General features: G+C 62.5%; 2 protein-coding genes across 2 annotated transcripts; both read right to left on the bottom strand.

Annotated features, from left to right (window-relative positions):
- Positions 1-3758: 3758 nt before the first annotated feature.
- LDBPK_010480 (hypothetical protein, conserved) lies at positions 3759-8078 on the bottom strand (the record flags this gene model as incomplete). The annotated part of the gene is made up of 1 exon (XM_003857813.1): positions 3759-8078. The coding sequence occupies one exon, from the start codon at positions 8076-8078 to the stop codon at positions 3759-3761; it is 4320 nt and encodes a 1439-aa protein (XP_003857861.1).
- A 2388-nt stretch (positions 8079-10466) lies between these two features.
- LDBPK_010470 (alpha/beta-hydrolase-like protein) lies at positions 10467-11123 on the bottom strand (the record flags this gene model as incomplete). The annotated part of the gene is made up of 1 exon (XM_003857812.1): positions 10467-11123. The coding sequence occupies one exon, from the start codon at positions 11121-11123 to the stop codon at positions 10467-10469; it is 657 nt and encodes a 218-aa protein (XP_003857860.1).
- Positions 11124-12588: the final 1465 nt, after the last annotated feature.

Below are 12588 nucleotides of genomic sequence, written 5' to 3'. Positions count from 1 at the left end.
GGGCCCCCCCCCCCCCCCCCCGTACGCCAACCGGTGATGGGCGACGTCGCCTGTTAGGGGTGGGGAGGGGGCGGGGGGCGGCTGCATCGCGTGCTCACGGAGCGGCTCTTCGTGATTGTATTCGATCGAACGCGCAGGGTCGACGCCCCCCCCTTATCCGTCCATGCCTCTCGCTCATTGGCGGACATGGACGCACAGACACGGCAGCAAAGCCAGTTGAGATCCTCCCGGGCACAGGAGGGGGTGGTGGTGGCGGCACACTTCCACGCGCCTCCTTACACAGACACACGCGTGCCAAAACAGCGGATGCCCATCGAGCTTGCTGGCACGGTCGTGCATCTGCACGGACGAAAGACCTGGACGCGCTGCGTGTGTGCAGGAGTGCGAGTACGGCTGCTGCCACGAACGACTCTCTGACTCGGTTACGTCCCCCCCTCTCCCTCCCCCTCACTCTCTCTCCTTGTCTGCTCGCTTCTACGCTTGATCTTCGGGCATTGGCCTTGATGTTCGGCTTAGCAAGTACAACCGCACGCACACACACACACACACACACACAGACACACACAGACGTACACGTATCCACATGATTTTTGGTGTGCATGTTTCGGTCGAGGGCACGTCAACGGCGGAGACACACGTGGCGGCGCCCAGAGACAGAACCGCCATCGCAGCAACAACTACAAAGGAGAACGGAGGCGAAGACACAACGATGACGCACACGTGCACGCCGGTGTGTGATGTGTAGAGCATACACGTGAGGGTTCAGAGAAGGCCGACACACACACACACACACACACACACAGACACATCAGACAGAGAAAGGGGCGTTCGACGGGGGGGGGGTGAAGGTAGTGAAGGTGTGCAGTGACGGCAGCGGTGGCGAGGACAGACAACGTTCATTAGGCAAACTTTTTTTTTATTAGGGGTCGGGCGCGCACAGGTGCGCACGCGTGTGTATTGCATACGTGTATATATATATATATCTGAGCACAGCACGCACGCGTGCGCACGCAGACATGCACGCCAGAGCGAAGGCAAGAAGAGACAGCAGACAACGAACAAGTGATGGAAAACGACTGGATCCAGCAAGCACACCCACCCACCCAACCACACACACACACACACACACACACACAAATCAGACAACGTGAAACGAGGCGAAGCAACAACGACGCATCCAACCAAATATCCATCAGCTGAACCCTAATGGGATCAAACCACCATCACCGAAAGAGTCGCGCCAGCGTGACACACCCACCCGCACGCAGAGAGAGAGAACCATACAGGAAGCCCCCCTCCCCCTCACTCCCTCTCTCTGGGTCTGTTTCGCACATGTGCCGAGATACGTTCAAACCTCAACACGAGACGCGCGCACGCACACACAAAAACGAAACAGCGACGGGGGTGCACACCTTGCCATCATCCACGACAACAGCGGAGCGAGCAATAAGAAAGAGCGCGGGGGGGGAACGGGAACAACGGAAAGACGAGTACGACAGCCGACTTGAGTCACAGCGGCGGCGGCTGATTTGGGGATCAGCCTTATGAGTGAGACAAGACGGCCTACGCGACGGAGAAGAGAAGGACAAGAAGGGAGATGATGAGAGAGAGAGAGACAGACAGACAGAACTCTCGGTGTGTCTGTGTGTGCACACGTGCCTGCCGCAGATTGCGTTCCCAGCCCCTTTCTCTGTGATGCGTGTCTGCTTTCTGTTTTATGCCCTGAGAGGCGGCATGGATGCGGGGACATGAGAGAGAGAAAGAGAGACACGCAGGGATAGCGAGAGTACGGAAAGGCACGCACACACACACACACACACGCACACACACGCACACGCACACACAGGCACAGAGAGAGAGAGGGAGGAAGGGAGAAAGGGAGAAAGACATCGCAACAACAAGCGTTTAACGAGAGACGAGGAGAGACGGGTGAATCATGTGAGGCGTTGCCGATGGAATACGTATGCACACATACATACACACACATCAATGTACATCAGCGAACACACACACATACACACACATGAAAAACGTAAACAACATGGAGGGGTGGCCGAGGAGAGGGGGGAGGGGAGGGGGAGGGGAGGGGGAGGGGGAGGGGGTATGGGAGGAAGGGGAGACATAAAAGGAAGCGCGCACACACACACACGCACGCACGCACCGATTAGGAACAACACACAGACAGACACAGACAGAGACAGGCATACGGAGGGGCCGAGAACGTGATTCCACATCCGCAGATCAGCTTCAGAACAGACAGACAGGCACACACAGGCAGATCCCTCAGTTAAACACAGCAGAAGACGACAAGACGACGATGACGACCATGATGAACACCGCCAAGCACACTTGAAGGAAGGAGACGACCAGAAAAACGAGGAGAGGACGAAGCCCTGATGAGGGGGAGGGAGAGGGGGAAGGATTTACGTGTGACCGACACATGCGAAGGCGTACGAGAAAAGGAAGCTAGGAAGACGAAGCCGATACACACACACACACACACACACACAAACATAACCAAAACAACGTCAACTAACGATTATGATGACGGGGATGCTGATGAGGGGGAGGAGGGGGGGGAGAACGGGTTATGAGAGACGGCGAAACAACGACGGCAGCACGACCATCGAGCGGGTGCGCGCGTGCGATGGAGCGAGCAGCGGAGACGAAGACGGCTTGCGCTGCTGTTGATGGCGTTGTCGACCACGGAAGACACGCACCATCCTCCTCCGCCGCCGCCGTCACCGCTGCCTCTCTTCGCTTTACTTGCCGGGGCGTTGATTATGAGAGGGATGTGAGCGAAGACAACAACAACAACGGAAATAAAATACAACCTAACGAGAGTGGTCTCTCTCTGCAGATCGCGTGCGTGTGCCCGAGGCATTGGCGGTACTTCCGGCGCCCATGACGATCCTTCCTCGCTGCAGGGGAGGGAGGGAGAGAGGGGGTGGGTGAGGGATGACGATGCAAGAGTGAGCGAGCGAAGTGGCTGCAGTAGACGATGCTGGGGCGAATCGCGTCGCCGTGCTCCTCACCTACGCTTGTGAGCAAGACCGGCGTGAGGCACCGACGGAAAACGGAAGCAGTGGTAGGCCAACAAGACCCTCTCACCTTCCCCCCCCCTCCACGCACAAAGGACTGAAGAATGGGTGGCGTGGCGGCGGCGGCGGTGGTGATGGGCACTGCCGATGTGGCGAAACGACAACGAAAACGGAACAGCAGCAGGCAGGCGCCTCCTTCCTCCTTTCCCCAGCACGCGCCGTGGCGGCGGAAAAAAAAATGTACATGGGAATCTACGCACAGCAGTTGAAGTGTGGCGCGCGTGTCTGTCTGTCTGTCTGTGTGCGTGTGGGAGGGAGGGAGGGAGAGAAGGGGAGTGCAAGAACGACACAGCAGACGCCACACGTCATTATTATCGTCTTCTTCTGTCGTATTGTTGTGGTCATCACCGCCGCTGTCGACGATAGCCAACAGCATGAATAAGAGAAAAGGGGCCAAGAGAGAGAGAGAGAGGGACACACGCACACACACACACACACTGGCACACGCGAGTGCCACCGCCACTCGTGCCCTTTCCGTCCACGCGAGCCGCGTCTTGCCCCCCTCCCCCTGCTCTCTTTCCATCCTTGCCGGAGAGAAGGGCTGGACTGTGATGTGGTGTAGGTGTGATGGACGCTTTCCACGCTTCCCTCTACGCGCTCCTGTTAGGCATTGGCTCAGGGCTTGCTAGGGGGCAGCTGGTGATGGTCGCGCCCTCACTACTGCTGACGGCAGCCACCAACGCTACGCTTCTCCTCGTGCACCTGCGCCCTGGACGGGTCCTGCACGGCAGTTGACGTCGTGGGTGCGGCGGGGGCAGCTACAGCTTCCTCGGGTGGCTCAGCGACCTTCGAATCCACAGGCTTTGCAGCAGGCGCCTCCGCCACCGCCACCGCCGGGGCCGCGGGAGCGGGTGCAGCGGCCGCATGGATGGGTACACTCTTCGACGGCTTCTCCGACTTTGGCGCCTGGCTAAGCGCGGCTTCCGCCGCCGCCGCGTCTGGCGGCGAGGCCGACATCGACGCATCGAGTGAGGAGGATGAGACCTTGACGCTGTCTTTCTTCTTCCCTCCGTGGGCCGTGTCACCACCCTTGCCGGTCGTCGGGCTCGACGGCGCGCTCTCCGCCACTGCCCGGCTGCTGCCGCCGCCGGTGCCCTTTACCGCCTTCCCACCCTCGCCACCTGTCGTCTTCGCCGCCGCCTCCGCCGGAGCGGCACTGCCCGTGCTCGGAGTAGCCTCACCAGTCGCAGGGGGGACCCCGACAGCCTTCTTCGCCTTTGCCGCCGCCTTCTTCCTGGCCTTTGCGGAGGGCAACACAACATCGACCTTGGCCTCCGCGGCCTCCTGCGCCGCCGCGCTCGCCGCCGGCGTTGTCGGGGCGGAGGCTGCTGTCTTCACGACCACAGCTGCCGTCGTCGCTGCTGCGGGAGAGGCGTTACTGCTGGCGGCGTCTGCAGGCGCCGTCGCCGCCGCCGCGGCTGCCTTTCCACACGGCGCGCACACGGTGGACCCCTTCTGGCGGCCCTTGGACTCCCGCCGCACCTCCTTGAACTCGCCACACACGGCGCAGAAGCCGTAGCCGGACTTGGCCCAGCACGAGTAGCAGTAGTGCCGGTGATCGCGGCGATCAACGCGGAGGTCTTCGCTCTGCTTTGGTTTGTGACACTGCGCGCAGTTGCGGTTGCCGTCGCTGGCCGCGCCACCCATCGCGCGCGGTGCCGCGCTCTTACCCGCGAGCCCAGCGGCAGTGCCGTTGCTGCCGGCCGCGGCAGGAGTCGACGAGGCCGCCGCCACCGCCACCGCCGCGGCCCCGCCCTCCTTGCTGCCATCCACAACATGGAAGGACGGAACAATGCTTGCTAGCTGCTTCAACTGCGCCTCTGTGCTCATCTGCGCTGGCGGCCGCGGGGCGGGGACAGCGGGCGGCGGCGCCGGATTTGTAGGCACGGCCGCTACGCGCGACAACATAGCGGAGGCGGATGGGTAGATGCAGCGAGCCGGCGCCGTCGGCGCCATCGGGATGGCAGTGGCGGCGGCGGAGGCGTGGAAGGCAGGCGGGCTACCAATGTCGTTCATCAGCGGCGGCATCATACCCTGCGTAGGCAGCGGCATCGCCAAACCCTGCATCATGCCCATCGACGCAGCAGCGCCCTTGGCGTTAGCCGCAGCGACAGCCGCAGCAGCCGCATCGTACGACGGCGGCGGCACGTTCGGCACGTTGATGGCGCTACCACTGCCCCCGGCACCGCTCCCGTTTCCATCCGGCTGGATCTCGGATGGCACAATCTGCTCGCTCAGCATCCACGCCACCAACTTCGCGCGCGGGATCAGGCAGGAGCCAAGCAGCTCCTCCAGGTCCAGCTTGTAGATCGGGCGCAGCACGTCATACCGGATGCGGCGGAACACCCAGCGTCGCGGGGTGTCGTCCACGAGGCTGCACGTGACGATGCAGCCCTCCACCACGTCGGGGTGGCGCACGTCGACCGTGGCGTTCTCGTACTGCACGTACATCTTCTCCGTTTTGTCGTACACCTCAAGCATGAAGGTGCGAATGGGATGTTCGCTGAAGGCGTCGACGTTGCCGCGGCGCGTTGTCAGCGGGAGCTGCTGCTGCTGCGGTGAGACGGTGCCGCTCGCGTTTCGGCGAAGGTCACTCGTGGCGCCCTTCATGGAGGTTGGAATGCCGTCGGTGTCCGTCTCCGGCGGCTGGCGTGTGTCGAGGAGCTGACCGACACGGAAGTCGACGGTCATGCAGGACGGCTGCTGCCACACAAAGACGTGGTCGCTGCGGTGGATCGGGTTGACAGCCTGGAAGACGAGACCGTCGCTTGGGTACTCCTCCGAGTCGAGCATGTCGACCGCCTCCGACATCTTCTGCGTCGGCTGGTGCACGACGACGCACTCGACGCCGTCCTGAGCAAAGAACGCCTTCGACTCGCTGCACATGTTCGCGGCCAGGAAGGCCTGCCGCTCGGAGAAGGTCATGCGGATCATCTTGTTGCTGCTCGGCTGCTCCGCCTCGCTCCAGTAGTGGGCGTCGTACACCAGGAAGAGCTCCTTCTGTCGGTCGCGGATCAGCCGCGTGAGGTCGCCCTCCAGCACAAACGTGCCGACGCTGTCGCTGTCGAGACGGCTGCCGAGCCACGCCTTCAACGGCATCTGCAGCACCGCGCGCATGTGCGGCGGCACAAGGTACAGCTTCTTCTCGCGATAGACGAGCAGGTAGCGGTGGCCGTCCACCTTCCTGCGGATGCCGTAGCGGCTCTTGATGGCGTTGATGCGGCCCTTGTCCTTCATCTCTTTCTCGGAGAAGGGCACGAGGTCGGTGTTGCCCGGGAACTGCGAGCCGCGGTTGTTAACGCAGCGGAAGAGGTGCGTGAGCACCTCGCTGTACTCCTTGTAGTCATCCACCATGATATTGGCGCGGGAGTCGTCGTACTGGTGGTTGCCGATGCTTCGCGTCGGCGGCTGCGCGCAGCAGCCGAGCACCATCGTGCGCAGCATCTGCACCACCTCCTCCTTGCTCTTGGTGGCGTCGACGTAGCGGTACATGCCCGCACTCTTGGCAAGGCTAACGATGCGAGCGTGAATGACGCGGTGAAACTTGAGCTTCTCCTTGAGGTAGTCGTCGCCGCCCATGCGCTTTACGAGCACGTCGTCTTCGGCGCACTCCATGCCTACAATGCCGACGAACGGGATACTCTTGGACAGCAGCAGCGCACTCAGGTAATAGACATCCTCGATGCCCTTGCAGTTCTTGTCAATGACGAGGCCCTTGATGTTGCGGTCCTTGTGCTGCTTCTCCAGCAGCTCGTCTAGGCGGCTGCTGAGCGCGTCGAAGACGTCCTTCGTCGTCTCCCAGATGGAGCGCTTGCCCTGCTGCTCGGTGAGGAAGTCGGCGCCGCTGAAGAAGGCCCAGCCCATGCCGTCGGTCTTGAGGCTATTCACGAGCTCACGGCCGAGCGTCGTCTTGCCAACAGCCGGGATGCCGGACAGCAGCACACACGAGAACTTCGGCGGCTCCTTCGAGTTCAGTGCAGCCAACGTGGCGTTGCCGACGCTCACGCGCGCGTTCGCCGCGACGGTCGGCGGCGGCGGCGGTGGCGGTGGCGGTGGCGGCATCATGGCGCTTCCGGTGTGGTTCATCATCATCATCGGTGGCGGCGGTTGGGACGGCATCGATATGGAGGCGGGCCTGCTTGCCGTCGCCTGCATACCGGTATTGATGTGGTTCTGGGTGTTGCTGTGGATGCTGCGGGCATTGCTGATGCTACTGGCCGCGGCGCTCGCGTTGGCACTGCTGGCGGTGCTGCTGCCCGGGTGTGGGTGCATGTACGAGTGGTGCGGGGAGGGGGCCATCATCGCCGCAGTCGCTGCGGCCCCCGCCGCCTGCGGCGGGATCATCGCACCGCCTGCTGCTGCCCCGGCGGTGAGAGTGGGTGCGCGTGGCACACCCATACCCGGCGCTGGAGGCGGAATGCTCGCCATGGGCGGCATCGTCCCGTGCGGGGCCTGCGGCGGTGGATAGAAGGGCATCATCATCCCCGGCTGCTGCGGCGGGTGCTGCTGTGGGCCGCTGCTGCGCTGGCCCGGCGGCATTGGGGAAGAGGCAGCGCCCATGGGCATGGACATGGGCATGGGCATCGGCATCATGCTGTTCATGGGCATCATCATGCCCGGCTGCTGCTGCTGCTGGTGCTGCTGCGTTTGCGTAGGTGGCGGCGGCACCCACATCGGCATCATGCCGTGTTGCTGATGGTGCTGGTGCTGTGAAGCTAAGTGCTGCTGCGGCGTCGCCATGCCTGCGGGATGGTGGTGATGGTGCGGCATTCCAGGCGTGCCGGACTGCTGAAACATCATCCCGTTTGGTGGCGGCATCATCATTGGCGGCGGCGGCGGCGGCGGCGGCGGCGGCGGCGGCATGAAGCCTGCGGACATCATGCCGCCAGTAGATGCGGTTCCCGGCATTGGCGGTGGCATGCCCGGGACCATGCCTGCCATCTCCGGGAACCTAGGCGGCGGTGGCATCATCATCATGCCCTTCTTTCCAGCTGACTGCGCCGGCGGGAGATGCGGGGCTGGCGGCGCCAAAGTCTGGGCGCCACTCGCTGGCGGCCCCTTGGTGCCCGCCCCGGCCGGTGGTGTCTTAGCGCCTGCGTGGCGAGTCGGCGGCGGTTGCTTGGCGGGCGGATGCGCAGGGGCCGCAGCACCAGCAGCAACAACGGTGGTGGCAGTCGGCGTAAAGGACTTGGCGTTCGCGTTCAGCCGCGTCTCGGCCGGCGCTGGCGGTTTCGCCTGTGATGACTGCTGCTGCTGCTGCGGGGGCTTCCCCGCATCAGCGGCTAGGTCTGACATGAAGGACTGCACCACCCCGCACCTATGCTCCTCCCGCTACTACAAACACACAGAGAGCGTGTGGGCGTGTGCCGCTGCAACACTCGTGGGAGTTCGCCCTCTCGCTGGCAACGCGCTGCCTCTGTTGCCTCGCCTTTGCGTATCGCTTGTATACGTGTATTTTCCGTTCCTCGACAGCGCTGCGTGGTGTCGTGTGTAGGGACGCGTGCTGCTCGTACCTCCTTCGTCTTCAGCAGCGACCAACGCGTCACGGCGCACACACGCATGCACACACACACACACGCACACGCATGCACGCACACAGAGGGAGTGGTGGCGGTGGCGGTGGTGGTGGCGGTGTGTGTGTGTTTAGACCTCGCCGGCAGCAACGGAGCGGAGAAGAGGATGCTGCTGCTGCTGCTGCTGATGCCGCTAAGCGAGCAAGACCAAAGTAGAAAGAAGAACGGCACAGCTCCGAGAAGGGAAAAGGGGGAGGGAGGAGGAGTAGGGTTGGTGGTGGTGGTGGCGAGGTGTCGGAGGCACACGCACACGCACGAGAAAGAACGAAAAAGTCGTTAGAGTGGCGAAGAGCGACGGACGGAAGAAGCCGGAGGCAGAGATGAGGTCTTTCGTGTCGTTGCTGGCTCCCTCTCTCTCTTCGTCGTCGTCGTCGTCGTCGGGCGCTTCTAATAGAACGTGGCTACAGGGGGCGGAGCAACAACAAGATGGGGGAAGGAGGAAGCGAAGGAAGGGAGGACGTAAACTACGGCGAAAAGGAGGAGGAGGAGGAGGAGGGTGGGGGATGAGTGGGAGGGGAGGGAAGGGTGTTGTGTGTGCGTGTGTAGGGGGAGGTGATGGCGTGGTGCGGTGTGACGTAGCGTGACGATGCCTCCCCTCTTCTGCTGCTGCTGTTCTTGTGTATGGTTTGCTTGTTTGCTTGTTGCTTCACTGTTCTCCTGTGCGCATGATGGAGGGAGGGCCGCGATATAGTGTACGGAGGCGCATCGAAGGTGGTCGTCGTTGTTTTTTTTTTTTTGAGGGGAGTGGGGAGGAGGACGAGAGAGGTGTTGAGGCGGTGGTGGTGTGGGAGAGACGGCGGAGGACAGGTGAGCATCATCACAGCGGCAGAAAAGAGAGAGAAGAGGAAGGTCGCGGTGGCGGTGGCGGTGGCGACGCTGGTGGAAGGGCGCGACGCATGCCGCATGGAGTGGCTCACGAAGGGCATGTTGCTGTTCGTGGCTGCCCCTCTCTGCCGCTTCCGTGCGTGCATACCTACCTCCAATGTGCCGTCGATCAGCAAGAGGCAAGAACGTCCGCCAGGCTTTCCGTCACACACACACACACACACACACACACGCAGGCACACGGACACACGCGTTTTCTCATGGTCTCTCCGCCTTTCGTCCCCACGATTCCAGCGAGACAGGCGAAGGAGGAGGGTGGTAGTGGTGGTGTGTGTGTCGGGGGGGGGGTGAGAGAGTGCGACCGAAATGCGCGGAGGCTGTGCGTGTGCGTGCGTGCAGAGCGCATCGACCCACGTGGCAGACAATCTCGTTCTCAAGTGATGCGATCACTTCTTCCGGTTTTCGAAAAAAGTTTCGTTCTTAGCGCGCCCACGTTGTCCTTGACGTTGCTGCGCGTACAAAAAAGGGTTTCGTGACGGAATAAGAAGGCGGAAAGGAGAACCTCGGCTGCGTGCATGCACGCCTGTGCGTGCGCATGCGCGTGCACGTGCGTATAGATGTGACACGAGGCTTAAGTAGAACTAGAAGGCAGTTAAGGTCTGCATTGTCCGCCGCCGTCGCCGTCGTCATGCCTGTGCGCGTGCCAACGGAAGGGGTATCAACAACGCTTCGATGGGCAAACGTGACAGAAAAGGGAGCGTAAAGGGTTGCCCCAGGAGAAGAGCGGGTGGCGGTGATGGCGGTGGCCACCCAGATGAACGGCATCGCTTCGTCTGTAAGCGCAGCGGCGGCGGCGGCGGCGGCACAGCAGCACCACCTCACTGTGCACACACCGCGCGCACCGGCGCTTCGTTGCCGCGTCGTCTCTTGCTCGCTCCAACTGACTCCTTCTCGCCCTTGCGCCCACTTACGTCTGTGTGCCTTCCGCCACGAGTGCAGAACTCTTCAGCAGCACGACACCGGCGTCCTTCAGCTCTGCTGTTCGTGCCGACCACGCCGCGTCGTCCACGGCGGCCGTCAAGTCCTCCAGCAGCACTACGCTGAAGCCGTTTTTTCGCGCGTCCATTGCGGTGAAGAAGACGCAGAAATCGTAGGCCACCCCGCACACAAAGACGCGGCGCGCGCCGATGGAGTGCAGCAGCCCGGCCAGACCCGTCGACACCCCGTTGTCCTCCACGAAGGCGGAGTAGCTGTCCGCTTGCTGCGTGACACCTTTACGTATAACCGCGTTGATGCGCTGCGTGTGGAGCCCTGCGTGCAGCTGCGCTCCCGCCGAGCCCTGCACACAGTGCGGTGGCCACGGCCCGCCATGGGTGACGAAGGAACAATGATTCTCCGGATGCCAGTCCTGCGTGGCGACTTGGTAGCGGAACGGCAACTGGGAAGACACGGCGTTGATACCATCCAGCAGCGCTTCACCTCCCTTTACGTGGAGAGAGCCGCCAGGTGCCAAGAAGTCTACCTGCATGTCGGCGATGATGAGCACATCGGTCGTGCTGCTAACGGTGACGCACAGCGTCGGCGGCGGCGGGGCCTTGGGATCGAGGGTGGTCGCCCACGGCATGCGGGGCCTTCCACGGGAGAATGACGAGGAGGGGAGGAATCCGGAAAAGAGAGACGGGTGTGGAGCCGTCGGACAGCAGTGCACTGTTTCGTGTTGCGGTGCGGCTATCGACGGCGGTGGTGAACGAGCCGGCGAGTCTTCAAGGCAAACACGGGAAGGCCGGTACGGAGGAGAGGCGGTGGGTAGGTGGGCGGTAGAGGCGGTGATCGTGGCAGTGCGTGCCGGCGCAGGAGCCCTGTGTGGTTAGAATGTGGTGAGGCTCAGACACGTAGATAGAGGGACTGAGGGAAGGGGAGGGGGCAGGGCGGCAACAAAATTTGAGGCCGGTTGGGAGGAGAAGGAGAAGGGGACGAAGGCATCTGTGCGCGTGCGTGTATGTATTTTCTGCTCAATCACGCGCGTGTATCGTTGTGGGGTGAGGCGGCGGCGCACAGACACACACACACACACGCGCCCACACCTCCGTGCGTGGGGGGGGGGGTACCTCAGGCTGCAGGGCGCCCACCCACCCACCCACCCCCCACTCCTCCCTCCGCCGTCCCGGCCCATGCCGGAACCACCTGTGATGGCGACCAGGGCCGAGCATCTGTGACGTCAGGGAGTGCCCCGGCAGAGCGCGAGTTAGGGCTACGGACGTCAGCGGCCATGTCGTGCATGGCGCTGTGCCAAGGAGATGTGTGATGCGGATCAAGTTTGTACGCCCCCCTCAGAACGAATCGAGTCCGCTGCACTGACACGGTTCCCGACAACACCAAAAAAAAAAAAACAATGAGCCGTGGCCCAGTGCTACGCGCATAATCAGGCCTCTACTCTCCGCCAGCTCTTGTGCCGCGATCAGGGACCACAACCACGACACAGATGCCCGAGGCTCTACATAGGCCGAGTGCTTCGCTGTGGAAGCACTCACCGTTAGACAGCAGGTCCGGAACCCTTGCTGGCGGCGGGCCCCTCCACCGCTCTCCGGCCTCGCGCTGGGGCCGCCGCGGTTCTCAAGGCGTCATCCTGCGCCTCTGTTCGGGCCGTCCACTGAGCTACGACCGTGTGCACCCCTCCTCCCCAACCACCCACCACACACACACACACACACACCATCGCATAGCCTCGCGCGGCTTCGCCGTCATTCTGTGTTGTGACCCGCTCCTGCGCTCTCCGATCCGCTTGACTCTGTCCCTCACGTTTTGGGCCTCCCTTCGATGTGGAACACCCGGCCTTTGCACCGAGATACAGTGGCAGGCCGGCGTGCGGAGGGCGCCGTGCAGGAACAGGAGGCTGCTGTTGCTGCTAGCATTATTGGCCTCCACCCTTTCGGTCCCCGTTGCCTCGCTTGGACTGCCATTGTTGCTCTCTTCGCGGTGGACCTCTGTGGTGGCGCAAATGCTTGACGACCGCTTCCATGTTCGTCTTCATCTGAGCCACAGCTTGCCCGATGACAGACATATCTGCTGCCGCGATCTGCTACACGTCC

The sequence above is a fragment of the Leishmania donovani genome, chromosome 1, assembly GCF_000227135.1.
Source record: "Leishmania donovani BPK282A1 complete genome, chromosome 1".
Classification (NCBI taxonomy): domain Eukaryota; phylum Euglenozoa; class Kinetoplastea; order Trypanosomatida; family Trypanosomatidae; genus Leishmania; species Leishmania donovani.
The sequence above is the reverse complement of the archived record's forward strand: the minus strand, read 5'-3'. Positions and strand labels throughout refer to the sequence as shown.